The 16157-nt window shown below is 51.0% G+C and overlaps 1 protein-coding gene across 1 annotated transcript in view; it reads right to left on the reverse strand.

Moving 5' to 3' along the window:
- Positions 1-16157, reverse strand: part of EWSR1 (EWS RNA-binding protein 1) — a gene marked incomplete at its 5' end in the record, with an annotated part of 24051 nt that overhangs the window by 5898 nt on the left and 1996 nt on the right. The window contains 7 exons of the mRNA XM_009997862.1: positions 543-575; positions 1215-1252; positions 4323-4503; positions 5820-6034; positions 7233-7400; positions 9020-9206; positions 15651-15774. Of these exons, the coding sequence (XP_009996164.1) occupies positions 543-575; positions 1215-1252; positions 4323-4503; positions 5820-6034; positions 7233-7400; positions 9020-9206; positions 15651-15774 (946 nt within the window). The remainder of the gene's footprint in view (positions 1-542; positions 576-1214; positions 1253-4322; positions 4504-5819; positions 6035-7232; positions 7401-9019; positions 9207-15650; positions 15775-16157) is intronic.

A 16157-nucleotide genomic window follows, 5' to 3' on the forward strand; every position in this document is an offset into this window, starting at 1 on the left:
GGCTCCAAATCCTACACCAGGGAATGGTTTGGGTTGGAAAGGACCTTAAAGACCATCCAGTCCCACCCCCTGCATGGGCAGGGACACCTCCCACCAGCCCAGGCTGCTCCAAGCCCCATCCAACCTGCCCTTCAACACTGCCAGGGATGGGGCAGCCACAGCTTCCCTGGGCAACCTGGGCCAGGCTCTCACCACCCTCACAGGGAAGACTTTCTGCCTAATGTCCATCCTAAATCTTCCCTCTTTCAGCTTAAACCCTTCCCTCATCCCACCCCTCCCTGCCTGTGTCCCAAGTCCCTCCCCAGCTTTCCTGGAACCCCTTCAGACACTGAAAGCCCCCCCCCAAGTTCCCATGGAGGAGGGTGAGGTCTCACAAACACGTGTTTCCCATCAGCCCAGTTCTGATGGATCAAGAAACCAAGGCAGCAGCCCTGGGGTGCAACATCCCTGTGCTCCTCCAGAAAAGCCACATCTCCCACGGCTTCAGCAGGGAACCAGCAGGAAAAGCCTCCATTTCACAAACTCTTCTTGTCAATAATTACCTAAATCAAGGTCGGGTCCTTCTTCCATGTGTCCTGCCAGTCGGGAAAGAACCACAAGAAGGGGTGTTAGTGCCCGCCGGGCAGGCTGCAGACCGACACACACAACTCTAGCTACTAAACAACCACCATGGGATGGCGCTGGTGAAACACCACCCGACCTGCCCTTGCACAGCAGCACCGCACCTCCAGGGGGGTCGGGGTGCTCTTTTTAACAGCCTTTCCAACCATTAACCAACTGGGCTTTTTTATTATTATTTTTTTCGGGTTGTTTTCTTTTTTTGTTACCTGTTGGTTTGTTCAGGCTTTACCAGGCCAATCGGTTCATTAATTACGTATATTAAAAAAAGTGACTTTTCTATCCAAACAAATAAAAGCAAAAAAAGTAAAAATAAATATAACAAATAAAGTCTTAACCATCCAAACCATTTAAACACTACCCCAAATTACAGAAGTGGTTGCTCAAACTCTTCCAGGTCACCCTGTGTCCTGTAACCCCTCAAGGCATCGCCGGCATTACAGTCTGGTTGCATTTTTTTTTTTTTTTTTTAAAACCACTTTAAACAACTTAAAAAGACAACAAAAATTTACACTTTGTTCTAAAAAACTGTCTGCAATTTTTTTTTTAAACTTTTTTTTTTTTAACACTATCCATTGTAATGCTCAAAAACTTACCACCAGGCTTATTGAAGCCACCTCGCTCTCCAGCGCTGCTGGGGGGATAAACGAAGAAATGAAGGCCTGTCCCTTTACAAAGCCAGTACAGCTCGGAGCCTCTGCGGCTCACGGGGAAGAAGGGCACTGGCTAAACATCTCCAGACAATGCATCTGTCTCTCTCTCTCTCATCTTGGCACTAGGCCTTTCTTCAGGGCAGCTTGCTCAAATTTTCTTTACCATTTAGGCAACCTCGCTTGTCTGGGTTTAGACACCGCTGTGGGGACCCTGGCGTGGCTCGTTGTGGGGATTAGCAGTGCAATACTTGGCTAAAAAATGGGTTTGAGAGTTCAAAAGCAGGGTCGGTTGGTTGGGTGGGGTGTTTTGGTGGTTTTGTTTTTTTTTTTTGGTTTGCTTCAGAGGAAATGTGGGGTCGTGGGTTGGTCAGCTCCCTCCTCTGTGTGTGTCCATAAAGGTGCGCCCTCAGCCTCTCGCAAGGAGCCCGCGGGTCCCTGACATTTAACAGTTCAAAAAAGGAGGAGACAAACCACCCGCGAGACCTAAACACAGTTCAGATGACATTTCCAACTCAGAACCCTGGGAGAAAGCCATACATTCAGGTCACTACTGAATTTCACAAGTCTCTGCAGAGGGAGAACTTACAGTAACACAGGCGGGGGCTCCGAGGCCTGGGGTGCAGCTTTGTGGACACAGAGCAGATTTTCGGCCGGTGCCGACTCGGTGGCCTCAGCTTTTTGACAAAAGCTTTGGCTGGAGATTTAAGGCTGCTTTCAAGTGCTGGTGAATTAAGGAAAATGCCACCTGAAGAGGATTTTTGGATCGTTCTTTCTTTTTTTTTTTTTTTTTGCTTGGTTGGACATATTTTTTGGAGACAAAAAGCCATTTGGGAGCAGAGGAGGGAGAAAAATTCCCCCTAAGGGGGATTTTTGGTTGTTTTTTTTTTTTTTTTTTTTTTTTTGCTTGGTTGGACATTTTTTGGAGACAAAAAGCCATTTGGGAGCAGAGGAGGGAGAGCACCACCTATTTCCTAGCAAGTATTGCACCTCTAATACTGGAGAAAAAAAGTTGTCAATACACATTTCCAAGCTGTGTTGCATGCAGCTTCACCTCCTTTGCTTCAAGTACACACCATTTCATGTTCATGTCTCTAACACACAGGTTTACACTTGCTTTCCTTTTTTTTTTCTTCGTTGCTTTTTGCTCTTAACGTTACACAATTCTAAAGTAGTTTTACCTCCTCTGGTTTTATTACCAAACAACAAGTAGGCAGTTACCAAAGTTACAGAAGGATTCCGTTTTATACAATGAATACATTTGGTTAAAATTATTCTAGGTATATATATATGTATCTTATATTTTTTCCTCTCCATATGGACACCGTGTCTAGTCCCACTTTTCATTATGCTGCCGGCTGAGTACTGAGTACGGGTACTTTTTAAGTACTGAAGTGTGTAAACAAGGCTCTCACTTTGTAACCTGTAGCATATAAATGCGACAAAGCATGTTAAAAAGTTTCCATGTTTAACAGCCAATGAAAAAATAGAAAAGAATTGAGTCAATGAGAAAGGGCACGTGAATAACATCGAGCTCCTTACCTGCCGGAGACACTGAAATCCATCACCACAGCATGATAAGAAGGGCAGAGTTCCCCTACCTGCCCTTGGGCCTTCAAAGGATGGGGCTTTCAAAGGATGGGGCCTTCAAAGGATGGGTAACTTTGCTAGGGACAGCAGAAAGTCTGCCTTTTGCCATGGAATATTGGGAATAGCAGGGATCGCTACGGGCGTAATTTGAGCCCGGGTCAGGGAGTGAAATCAGAGAGAGGTGACAAGTCTTTTCAGAGGAGAAAAGGGGCTTTTCTGGCAGTTTTTCAGATGTGATGATAGACATTTCAAGTGTCTACATCTACTTGAAACCGTTAAGAGGATCAATAAATCAAACCATCATGATGGGTGAAATCTTTATGCAGAACCAGGGCACTCTGGGCCGCTCAAGCCAATTGAAGCCGGATGGATCCCGACACAAGCCCATCATTTTTCTGCTGCTTCCACACTCTGGGAGTTGCATTTCTCCAATAAAGATTTCATACCACTTCGTATCAACAGAGCTATGCAGAATGGGAATGTCCATCACCACACTCTGGTAGCCACCAGGTTGTAAAGCACGCTCAGAAGTTGCCTCTCGAGGAGAAGCTGTTGATTCCAGCTGCCCTGCTGAGCACCAGGGCCAGCCCTGTGCACCCCCACAACTCCAGTGTACCCCCAGGGACACTCTGCATAGCTCTGAAGGACGGTGCAGAGGGATGGAACACACACAAAGCTACATCCTCCTTCTCTGAGGAGCCTTTAGGATCAATCCTCCTTCCTCACCACTAGCAAAACCTCAAGGACGGGGAGATGCTGCTGAGCTGAAGGCAGAGGTTCACCAAACCAGACTTTGCCATCAGGTAAAATGGACAAACTGATTTGGACCACCCAAAAGCTCCAAGGGGAGCAGGCCTGGGAGCCCAGCCAGAGCTCTCTACGTTCTCAGGGTCTTTCTTCCAGCTCCAACCAAGCTCTAAGTGTCCTGGTCACTCAGAGCCATGGCTGTGGAAGTAGCAACCTGCCCCGGGCATGCCCACACAGCTCCATGTGCTACTGCTAAGGTGAAGAGGCTGGTGGCAGAACATGGGGCTGACAGGAGGTTCCTGCCTTGTACATACCTGAACTGTCAAGATTCCCACTGCCAAGGCACAGGGAGTGACTCCCAACCTAGCAGGAGGTTTGTGTGTGTTCGATCCGGAGTTACGGTTAAATCCCACAGAGGATCTCACCTCTGGACCACCACGAAGGGAGCTGAAAGTTCCAGGTTTAGCAACACCCCCGATTTTCCCCACCCCACCCTGGGCCCAACCAACTGCAGGAACAAAATAAAATCCAAAGAGATCCTGCTCCTATTCCCCTTAGGATCAGATTTCCATGGATGAGAAGCAACGCTGCTCTTAGAGCTGCTTCCCCATGGAAGTACAATTGGGAACGTCAAACCTTTCAGTCCCTTCTTTAGCCATTTCAAATCCTATGGGTGAACCAGAATTAAGAGAAAAAGGAGAAAAGCTTTGCTCTTACCCCATTCCACCTCGTCCTCCTCCCCGCCCACCTCTGCTCATGCCTCCACGATCATATCCCCCTCTGCCCCTGCCCCGGCTGTCGGGGCCGCTCAGATTCCGGTTCTCTCCTGGGCCTGAAAAGCCTCCAGATTCTTGTCCATACACGCTCATGCTGCTGGGATGGTCCTGACGGAAGGAACCTGAGGGAAGTTTGGGATATAAAAATGTTAGGGAGCTGCAGAAAAGCAGGTGGGGAGGTGGTTGTTCCTTCCCTAAGCCCTGTCACGCCTGCTTTCAGCACCCGGAGGTAACGGTGCCCAGTGACTGCTCCGCTGTTGGCGGAGCAATGAGCTGCTCCTGGTGGCACTGGAGTCACAGCACAGGGGGCTGGAAGGGACCTCTGGAGACCAACCTGTCCAGCCCCCTGCCAGAGCTGGATCCCCTTCAGCAGATCCCACAGGAACACTTCCAGGCAGGTTGGGAACGTCTCCAGAGAAGGAGACTCCACAGCCTCCCTGGGCAGCCTGTCCCAGGCTCTGTCACCCTCACAGCAAAGAAGTTTCTCCTCCTGTTTAACTTGAACCTCCTGTGCTCCAGTTTGTGCCCATTGCCCCTTGTCCTGTCACTGGACACCCCTGAGAAGAATCTGGCCCATCTCTCTGACACCCCCTGCAGATATTGATCAGTGTTGAAGAGATCCCCCCTCAGCCTCCTCCTCCAGCTGAGCAGCCCCAGCTCTCCCAGCCTTTCCTCACAGGCAGATGCTCCAGCCCCTCACCTTCACAGCCCTTTGCTGTCCCCTCTCCAGTAGTTCCTTGTCCTTCATGAACTGAGGAGCCATGAACTAGAGACTCAGTTCTCCAGATGTGTCCTCACCAGGGCAGAGCAGAGAGGCAGGAGAACCTCCCTGATCTGTAGGCCACACTCTTCTCAATGCCCCCCCGGAGGCCCATGGCCTTCTTGGCCACAAGGGCACATTGCTGGCTCATGGTCAGCCTGTTGTCCACCAGGACTCCCAGGTCCTTTTCCCCAGAGCTGCTCTCCAGCAGGTCAGCCCACCCTGTGCTGATCTGTGGGGTTCCTGCCCAGATGCAGGACCCTACACTTGTCCTTGTTGAACTTCACTGAGTTCCTCCCTGCCCAGCTCTCCAGCCTGTCCAGGTCACACTGATGGCAGCACCACCTTCTGGAGTGTCACCAGCCCTCCCAGCTTTGCACCATCAGCAAGTTTTCTCTTAGGCCTCTCCCAAACCCATCCCTTCCCACCAAGTCCTGCCCACTTCCCACAACAATTATTTTGCACCTCTGTGTTCTTTACCCACCTGCTCCCCCTGCCCACGCTGAGGGGGCCATGGCCACTCATCACCTCCCCCCACAAGCCATTTTTCAGGGGGGAAAAGGGCCAAACCCAGCTCCAACAAGTTCTGCCTCCCAGGCAGCTGCCAGATGGAGACCCCAAGGACCACCAAGAGCAAGGGAGGACGTTGCTCTGCTCCCCTCTGCTGGGTGCACTCACTTGGTGGGCCGTAGCTGCTGCTCTGCTGGCTGTACTGGCTGGGGGCCTGGCTGTAGGATGCTGTCGGGGGGGGGTAACTGGTTGGGGGGGGCTGCTGGCCATAGCTGCTGGGCTGGCCATAGCTGGTCTGCTGGCCATAGGTGCTCTGCTGTCCATAGGTGCTCTGCTGGGAGTAAGTGCTCTGGTCGTAACTGCTTGGCTGTGTGGAGGGGTAGCTGGAAGAGAAAGGAGTGAAGAGATGAGCCTGTGGGACAGGAGAGGTTTAGGTTGGACATGAGGAGCAAATTCTTCCCTGTGAACGTGGTGGAGACACTGGAACAGGTTGTGCAGGGAAGCTGTGGCTGCCCCATCCCTGGGGCAGGGGGCAATTAGCACAAATGAGGGCTGTGCCTGCCCCTGCCTGCTTGTCCCCCTTGACCTCAGCATTAAAGGTGATCCTGCTCATCCAAAACATCTCAGAACCACCACATGGCACAGCATGTCATGGAAGAGGGGAGATTGAGGCTGGACATTAGGGAGAAAATTCTCCCCTGTGAGGGTGGTGAGAGCCTGGCCCAGGTTGCCCAGGGAAGCTGTGGCTGCCCCATCCCTGGCAGTGTTGAAGGGCAGGTTGGATGGGGCTTGGAGCAACCTAGTCTGGTGGGAGGTGTCCCTGCCCATGCAGGGGGGTGAGACTGGATGATCTTTAAGGTCCTTCCCACCCAACTCAGTCTGGGATTCTCTGGTGATTCCATGGATTCACCAGCAATGTGCACAAGGCTACAGAAGTGGCTCATGCTGGAAGATAATGCAATTATGAGCCATATGTACTGTTGTAAACCATTTAAAGGGGTTTGTAGTCACCCTGGGGAGGCCAGTCTGGTGGCAGGAGACAAAATAAACCTGGTAGGCTGCTGGAAGCAAAACCCACGTGACTGGTCACCATTTATTTGTACTTCTAGAAAGAGGCAGAAGTGCCAGGACAAAAAATCAGTGGCAATGCAGGTGGCTTCTGCTTCAGCACTGAAATCCTTCCAGGTGATGATACTAAACCAGTCCCTGCTCAGGCACCTCAGGCTTTGAGAATTTCAAAATAAGGCACTTCAGAAGTCAGCGTCAGCTTCTTGAAGACACCCGAGGGCAAGAGGTGAGCCCTCTGGAAAAGCCACATGTAAGGAGGCAGCAAAAGGTTGCTACAACACACTTTGCATCCAGGAAACACCTTCAAACCATTTGTCACTGTCACCCGTTGCTACTGCAGGTGAGCACAGAGTCACCTGCACAGCCTCAGCCCCACCAAGACCCTCACCACCCTCCTCCCAGGACACCCCACCTCCTTTCTACATCTGCTGGTTTGAAATCTCTGGAGATCACCCCTTTTGCCCAAGCCAACCTGGGGGCTTCCCAGGCCAGGGGAGGGGGCTCAAGAGTTACCTGGTGGGTGGGTAGGAGGGCGGGGCAGTGACAGGCTGCAGGGGGTAGCTGGCAGGCACCTGGGGGTAGCTGTAGTTGCTCTGGCCATACCCCAGGCTGGGCTGGCTGTAGCCTGTCGTACTCGATTGTGGCTGGCTGCTCTCTGCTGGTTTGCTGCCATCCTGGGGTCTAGGGAGCAAGACAGAATGAGAAGGTGTAAAGTTCCACCTCTGGGAGCAGGGAAGGTGTTCAGATCCCCCTCTCCTGGCCCAGGACAGAACAACATGACCTGTTGCTTTGGGCAGTGTTACGAGCTCACACGGTGTTGGCGTCAGTCGTGCTGGCAGCACTTAAAATATGGTTGTTAAACATTATGGTCATTAAACACTATGGTCATTAAACACTATCAATATTTTAGCACCTGCTGAGTGGGTGTTTGCACACCCCCTGCCATCAGGAAAGGCCCGGGCAGCACCCTGGCCAGAGGGCACAGAGCACTGCAGTTTGCTCTTCACAACTCCCTGGAAGGAGGTGGGAGCGTAGGGGAAGTTGGTCTCTTTTCCCAAGTAATCAGTGTTAGGGTGAGAGGAAATGGCCTCAAGTTGCTCCAGGGGAGGTTCAGACTGGGTATTAGGAACAATTTCTTCACTGAAAGAGTGGCTGGGCCCTCGCACAGGCTGCCCAGGGCAGTGGTGGAGTCACCATCCCTGGAGGTGTTCAAAAAATGAGCAGATGTGGCACTTGAGGACATGGTTTAGTGGGCGTGGTGGGGTTGGGCAGAGGGTTGGACCCGAGGATCTTCCAGGTCTTTTCCAACCTTAATGACTCCACGACCACAGCTTCTGTTCATTATGAAACTTCTGGCTTAGACTTTGGCTCTGGAGTTGAGGGGAAGATGTGAAGGGGCCAGGAGAGGGCTGCTTTTGCACAACATTTGGAAGGGATTAGCACAGGAGCAGCCAGGAACTGGTGTCGGTTCAATGCCCCATTGTTTGGCTTCCAATCCCGTGTGAGCAGATATTGCCCCACACACCTTATCCGATGAAAGGGCACTGGGGGTTGGACTAGATGACCTTTAAAGGTCCCTTCCAACCCAAACCATGCTGGGATTCTATGTTTAGTATTAAGTCTCAGGGCCTGGAAAGAAAGAGAATCCTTTATGTGTGACTTGCACGTCCCCTTCTTTTGTATTGGTCCCATCCTGCTCGTGATCTCTGAGTTTAGGGAGGTGGGTAAGAAGAGTTAAGCTACTTTAGTTGTACCAGCTGAGAAAAATACTTCAAATGATGTCAGGATGCATAGTTAAAAGTAGACTCTGACAGATATGGACAGAGCTGTGCCAAGCTCCACCTTTCCTTGCTGGAGTGGTTGCTACAAACAACAGGTGAGGAATAAAGCACTTTTTCCTCCTTGCTAAACAAGTTTCCATGATCTATTCTGATTCTTCCACATCCTGAGCAAACAATTAAACTAAATATATTCCTGCCAGTGCTCAGACACCAGAAATTAAAAAAGGAAATGGTCTTTATAGTGTGTGCAGCCACTCCAGAAGTCCCAGTAGGTAACAGCATCCTGCCTGGCCCAGTGATTCCAGATGGGATCAGACTGCTCTGTTGTCTGGGAGTCAAGAGCCTGGTTTATCTCCCCAGAACGGTGCTGACTCACCCTGCAGGAGCACAACCCACCCACACTGCTTCCCCCAGCCCTGCCAGAGGGTGGGATGAGGCAAGAGTCAAGCTGCAGTGGAGGAGAAGTGGGTGCCAGCTGAGCTGGTGGGTGCTGAGCACCCCCTGGGGGGGAGGCCTTACCTGGTGGGAGCAGAGGCTGCCGGCTGCTGGGTGTAGGCCGGGTAGGCGGGCTGGGTGCCGTAGGCAGAGGGTGCAGCGTAGGAGGCCTGGGTGGTGGTCACTGTGGCTGTGCTGCTGTCGTAGGTGGCTGTGCCAGAGCCCTGCACGGGCTGGCTGTAGGCTGGGGGGGCTGCAGGGGTGCTGTAACCTGGGGGGGAACACAGCTCGTCACACCATGGAGCTTCCACCCCGTGGTTTATCAGCTCTCGGGCTCATTTCAACACCAGACACCGAGGATAGGTCATTAGAGAATGGTTTGGGTGGGAAGGGACCTTAAATATCATCCAGTTCCAACCCCCTGCAAGGGCAGGGACACCTCCCACCAGCCCAGGCTGCTCCAAGCCCCATCCAACCTGCCCTTCAACACCCTGGTCTTGAACTGGCTTGAACAGGGGTGGGGCTTCCATAGCTTCCCTGGGCAACATGTGCCAGTGTCTCACCACCCTCACACTGAAGAATTTCCTCCTAATGTCTAACCTAAATCTCCCCTCTTCCAGTTTTGATCCATCACCCCTCAGCCTCTCACTACAATCCTTTGTAAAAAGCCCCTCCCCAGCTTTCCTGTAGCCCCCTCAGGCACTGGAAGGCTGCTCTCTTCTCCAGGCTGAACATCCCAGCTCTCCCAGCCTGTCTTCACATGGCTTTGTGAATTGTCACAGAACTGTCAGGGTTGGAGGGACCTCTAGAGATCACCTGCTCCAACTCTCCCTAGAGCAGGATTGCCCAGAGCACATCCCACAGCACTGCATCCAGGAGGGCTTGGAATGTCTCCAGAGAAGGGGACTCCACAACCCCCCTGGGCAGCCTGGGCCAGGGCTCTGTCACCCTCACAGGAAAGAAGTTTCTCCTCCTATTTCAGTGGCACTTCCCATCTTCCAGCTTGTGCCCGTTGCCCCTCGTGCTGTCCCTGGGAACCAGTGAGCAGAGTCTGGCTCCAGCCTCCCTGCACCCACCTGAGATACTTACAGGCACTAACAAGGTCTCCCCTCAGCCTTCTCCTCTCCAGGCTGAGCAGTCCCAGCTCTCTCAGCCTTTCCTGGGAAGAGAGATGCTCCAACCCCCCAGTCATTGTTGCCCACTCTGGACAGTTCCAGCAGTTCCCTGTCTCTCCTGAACTGAGGAGCCCAGAACTGGACCCAGCAACCTCCACAGCACCTTCCTCAGCCCTGGAGAAACCTCACCCACAGCCCCAGCTCTGCCCTCACCATCCAAAATCCACACTCTGAGGAGCTTTCTGGAAGCCACCCTTCCACCAGCACCCAAAGGCTGGTTGTTTCCAGCCACCCAAGCTCACAGCTGATGGACTCCAGTTCATGCAGGACAAACTGGGGTGTGCAGAGGCTTCTGAAGACAGGAGAGCTGAACAAAGCTCCTCTGAGCCCTCAAGTAAAATAAATCCCATCAATGTGAGCAGCACACTCCCATCCTTTCAGCTTTTTTGAAAAAGAAAAGCCCAAAATGGCACCAGGTTGACTTGACAAGTCTTTCTGAGCCATTTACCAAGTCTTATTATAAACCAGCAATCCTGGAAACAAAAGAAAAGCACTTTCCATTTGCTTTAACTCAAGAGAAGTTCACAAAAGCCATGCAGGGTAGCTGCTGGTGTTTGATGTACCTCTCTTTTTCTTACTATTTCAGTTTGTTTTAGCTAAAAAGCTTGGAGCTCCTACATTTCTTTCTCAACAATGTTATAAGAACATCCAAGGTCCCAAACCAGCTCCATTTAAATTCCTCCTTCCAGCAGCCACCACTGTATAATTTACCCAACCACTTGGCTTGTCACAAAGGTGACCCATAAACCTGGCACTGACAGGGTGGCTTTTTATAGTTAAGAACTTTGCAAGAAGGTTTTCAAATGATGAAGCAGAAACCTACATGAAAAACAACAACTCAATTAAAAATGCTGTCAGTAAAGCTGACTTCTTATAGAAAATAAAAAACATCTATTGCCAAAGAGCAGCCAACTGGTCTCAGTCTTAGTGATGTGATCTTAATTGCATCAATTAAGATACCAGCTTCTCCATCACTTATTTTTCATGAGCACAGGACGTTTGTGACATATGATTCCTTCTCATTATGCAGCATTTTAGGCAAATTGTGCTGCAGGGTTTTTTATTTCAATGCCCTGATTTGCAAAACAAATGTATTCCCAGCAGCCCACGAGGTGCCCTCCACTTCCACATCTCTCTGTTCCTGCTGCAAAACCAGGATCCTCCCCAAGAACTCTTGGAATCAGCAAGAAAAGAGGAAGAGAAGTAAGAGGAGGAAGTTTGAACAGCACATGAGTTTAAAAAAAGAAACCCACAACCTTTAGCTTCTGTCCCAAGTGATGCTTGATCCAAATGTCACAAATTTTCTGGTTAGGCTCAAGACAAGGGGACACGAGTCTGTCCACTCTTGTCGCCTTGTCATTCTTGTCACCACAGCTGCCAAAAAGCCTCTGCCCACCCCCACAAGCCTCATTCCTCCTACCCTGGCCCCTCTGACACTTGTCATGCTCCCACCCTCCTGCTGGACACCACGGGCTGGTTGCCACACCACAGGGCTGGTGACACCCATTCCAGAGCCCAGCCTGGTCTCCCAGCAGGAAACAACTTGCACCAATCACTATTTTCCTGGTCATGATTCTTTTTCTTTTTGCTCTGAAAAGCAAAGTGCTGAGTGCTGCTGAGCAGGGCTGAGGGAACAATGCCCAACAGGATAAAATGAACGTGATTTTTAGAGCCTCAGAGGAATGTCAGCAGTGCAGGCCCCTCAACATGAGCCACCACAGCATTTCCACAGCCAGCAACAACACCAGGAGATGAAGAAATCCTTCTTTGAACTGGCCAGAGCCTGAGCCTTCACTAAAGGAGCCTGCTGTTTGCAGAAATACAGCCTGCAGTGCCTGTTGCTGAAGCCACAGGGCTGTCCCTGTCCCTCAGGGTGATCCTCCTGCTTCTGGGTCCCCTTTTTTCAGCCCAGTTACTGGCAGCACTAACCTCTCCAAACAAGCCAGTTTGTCAACACCTGGCTCTGCACAGCCAACAGAATAAAAGGGAAAGAAAAAGAATCTTGAATTTTTATGCTTCAGCTCTAGATGGAGCATTTCCCTCATGCATTCCCTCAGCAGGAAGGGTTTGTTCCAGGAAAAGAAAAGGCAGTGATTTAACTGCCCACTGAGATAAATTTTCACTTCAATGACTTGTTTATGTAGCCTGACAGTCTCCAAGAGCTGTATTTTTGAGGGGGGCATTTACAGGACATCACTTCTCTCTCCTCCTCCTCTCACCAGTTAGAAAGATAAGGGGGCAGCCTGCAGAACAGAGGCTGGAAGAAAAAGGTAACAGCAGAACTTTGATAACCTGCTTCAAGAAGCCCAGGAACGTGGCTCAGCTGCCTCCCCAGTCAAGAAAAACATTCACTGACACCTGGGAAGTCTTCAGATGGAGGGGAAGCTTGAAGGGTTTGGTCCTCAGAGAGCAAAGACTGCAAAGACTGGATTCCAGGAGGTTTATTCCTACTAGAAGCAGCTCCTGAAGGCCTCTCCTGATGCAGGCAGCATCACAAGCCACCCAGGGGGGGTCTGTGTGCCCCAAGAGCCCACTCCTGCTTGGCAAGCAGTGAGGATGAAGAGAATGGGGAGGCAGAGGCAACTCTCTGCCCCATTCCAGTGTGGCAGATTGTTGTGGTGGCCAAGGCAGCTGTGGGTGTGTTCATCTCAAGTTCTGGATACATCAGAAGTGTAAAATACACCCAACAATAAATTTCACAGGTAAAAAAACAAGAGGAGGGGCTTAGGGAGGGAGCCCCACTTAATGACTGAAAGGAGACTCATGCTTGGACCTTTGAAATGATGTCTCTGCCCCCACACGACGTTGTGAGGAGGCCAATAACAGAGGCAGCTCTTTATTTACTCTTGTAATGTATGTTTATACACTGCTGTGATTAAAGAGCAAAGCTGATGCTGCTGATTAATCCCCTAATCCAGCTGCCATCCAGGGAGCTGCAGAGGAGCCTGCAGGCTCCCAAATCCCTCTTCTCTGTGACAAACCAATGGGGTGACTCCCAAGGCATCTTCTCCAGCAGCCTCAGGGAAGGAAGAAGAACAACCTGAGCAGTAAATCTCATCTTGGGCAGTAAATCTCACCTTGGGCAGTAAATCTCACCTCAAGCAGCCCAGGAGTCTCACCTAAGGCTCTGAGGAGATGCAGAAGAATCTCTCTGCCATTCCTGCAGAGTCCTGAGAGGATCCATCTGCACAGGATTTGAATTTCCCTGCCCACAACAACATCTTACCCCAAAAACCAGGCTGTTAAAACAAAAAAAAAAAGAAGGCACTTTGCTTTTAAGTAACTACAGTCAACCCTGTGCTGCAAAAGGGCAATACCTTGGAAAAAGAAACTGAGATGCACCCAGGAAAAGGGCAGATTCTCTCAGGGAATAAAGATGTTTGCCTCAGGCAACACCCCCAGGCTGTATTTAGGATAGAAGGCAGAGCCTGAGAGAGGGAAACAGGCTTCAGGGACAGCTCTGGCTCCTCGAGGAGAGGCAGGTGTAGGAAGGAAGAATAAACACAAACTGGCACTGAGCCTGGAGAGGAACATCAGCAGCTCTGCCACAGCCCCATCCCACGTGCACTCAGGCAAACCCCACCAGAAGGTTTGAGATGATCTGCTGCTTGAGCACTTCCTGAGTTTCCTTTTTGTGTGTGTGGCAAGAAAAATGAAGCTTTCTCCCTGAAAACATAAAAAATGTGCAGAAAAGGTGACTAGGATTATTATTCCTTCAGCAAGCACACTCTTTAAGGGATGAGAAGAAACATAAACAGCACAGCTTCCTGTGAGCCCTGCAGTCTGTAGAGAGGGTTAAAGGACTCAAACATTTCTAAGGATGGAATTTTGGAAGTCCACACATCCTTTTTGCTGCCAAATTATGTCCATATATTCTTAAAATGAAAGGAGAAAAACCTGTAGACAACCCCCAGAGATGCTGAGTAAAGGGGTACTGGCTGTCATTCTGTGCTGCCAGGCAGAAATTCTCCTTATCCATGTAAAGATATTCAATATTTGAAATGCCACAGACTAAAGGTTAATATTTTTCCCCTCTTCTCCTTGTGAAGGATTCCTTCTGTGGCAAGAATCCTCACTGTCTGTCCTGGTATTCCCTTGCCTTGGGAAGTAGTTCAGAAAGCTCTAAGAAATGTTTATAATGGTTCTGAAAGCAAAGGATGAATCTGCAGAAAGTAAGTGTTACTCAGAGGAATATTTGGTTTGTTTTTCAAAGACTCCTGAAGATTCAGTCCAAATCAACCAGAACTGAAGGATGTGTTGATGGTTTCTTTCAGACATGAAGACACTGGTAGGCACAGAACCCCAGTTCAAAGAGCACAGGTTGGAAAAGCTCACAGGGCACTAATGGACACGGGGTGTGTGTGTCTGCACATCCAGAGACAACACAAACATGCAGAGGTGGCAGTCAGGGTGCCTGGGGGTGTCTAACCAGGCTGGTTACCCTTTAGGGGACAGGACAACTGGGTTAGATTAACCTGGAACACCTTGGCACGGCTGTCCTGAAAGCTCAGGAAGTTTTATCCAGGAAGGATGTCACGTGGAGGCTTTACAGAGCTGTGGGGCTGGTAGACAGCAGCACAGATTCTTCCTGTCACCACATGTGCTAATGCTGGGAGTTTTTAGTGCTAAAGGACACCTAAAGGGTTAACACCACCAGTTTAGACAAGATGAGACAGCATTTTCCATGCAAGAGTGAGCAGGAGAGTCAAACCAGGACTAGTCCCTTCTACTGGGGGAAGCAGAAGACAAAAAGTAGAGGGTGCACTATCAGAACAGGCACAGGTCACTTTCATGGGGTTGGTTTTCAGGAAACCAAAGTGCTCAGGACTCAGGTTCTCCAGAGCAGTCTGAGAACTTGCTAGTGCCTCTCTGAGCACAGGACACACTGCAGCCCTGCTCAGCTCCCCAGCATGGACCAGCACACCAAAGGCTCCCTGAAAGACTGACCAGGCAGGTTTAGATGCTCTGAGGGCTGGAACAGCTCTGGAGCCAGGCTGAGAGAGTTGGGGTGTCCAGCCTGGAGAAGAGAAGGCTCCAGGGAGACCTTAGAGCAGCTTCCAGTGCCTGAAGGGGCTCCAGGAAAGCTGGGGAGGGGCTTGGGACAAGGGCAGGGAGGGATGGGATGAAGGGGAATCGTTTTAAGCTGGAAGAGGGGAGATTGAGGTTGGACATGAGGAGGAAATACTTCACTCTGAGAGTGGTGAGAGCCTGGCCCAGGTTGCCCAGGGAAGCTGTGGCTGCCCCATCCCTGGCAGTGTTGAAGGGCAGGTTGGATGGGGCTTGGAGCAACCTGGGCTGGTGGGAGGTGTACCTGCCCATGCAGGGGGTTGGGACTGGATGATCTTTAAGGTCCCTTCCCATCCATACCATACCATGATTTTATGATTTACCCCTTTTCCACCCACCCACATCATTGTGAGCTGCCCCTCTACCCCGGGCAGGTTATTGAGGAAGGAAGCAGCCTTTCCCACCCCAGAGTCCCCATGTTTGGGGCAGGGTTGCCCAGGAGCTGAGTTGCCAGGCCAGCCCGTGGCTCTTACCAGCAGGGGGCTGTCCGTAGGAGGAGGCATAGGCCGTCTGCCCGTAGCTGGCCGTGCTCTGGGGCTGGGTGTAGCTGACATCCGTGGGCTGCCCGTAGGTCCCGTAGCTCTGCTGCCCATATGTCTGCTCCAAAGACAACACACACACTCAGTTCCTGCACAGAAACAGCTCGAGGACCTGGCAGATTCACACTGAGTGTTTCATTGACCTGCCTGGCTCAGGAATCTGGGGGATCTGAGCTACTGGAAGCAATCAAAGCTACTGGGAATGTTTGGTGCTACCAGAAATTTCGGGTCAGATCTGAAGTCACAAAGGAGCAGAGAGGTGGCCTCAAGAGCAGCTCTGCTCTGGAGCCAGGCTGGGAGAGTTGGGGTGTTCAGCCTGGAGAGGAGAAGGCTCCAGGGAGACCTTAGAGCAGCTTCCAGTGTCTGAAGGGGCTCCAGGAAAGCTGGGGAGGGACTTGGGACAAGGGCAGGGAGGGATGGGATGAGGGGGATGGATGAAAA

The sequence above is a fragment of the Chaetura pelagica genome, unplaced genomic scaffold (assembly GCF_000747805.2).
Source record: "Chaetura pelagica isolate M959 unplaced genomic scaffold, ChaPel_1.0 scaffold1085, whole genome shotgun sequence".
NCBI classification, from domain to species: domain Eukaryota; kingdom Metazoa; phylum Chordata; class Aves; order Apodiformes; family Apodidae; genus Chaetura; species Chaetura pelagica.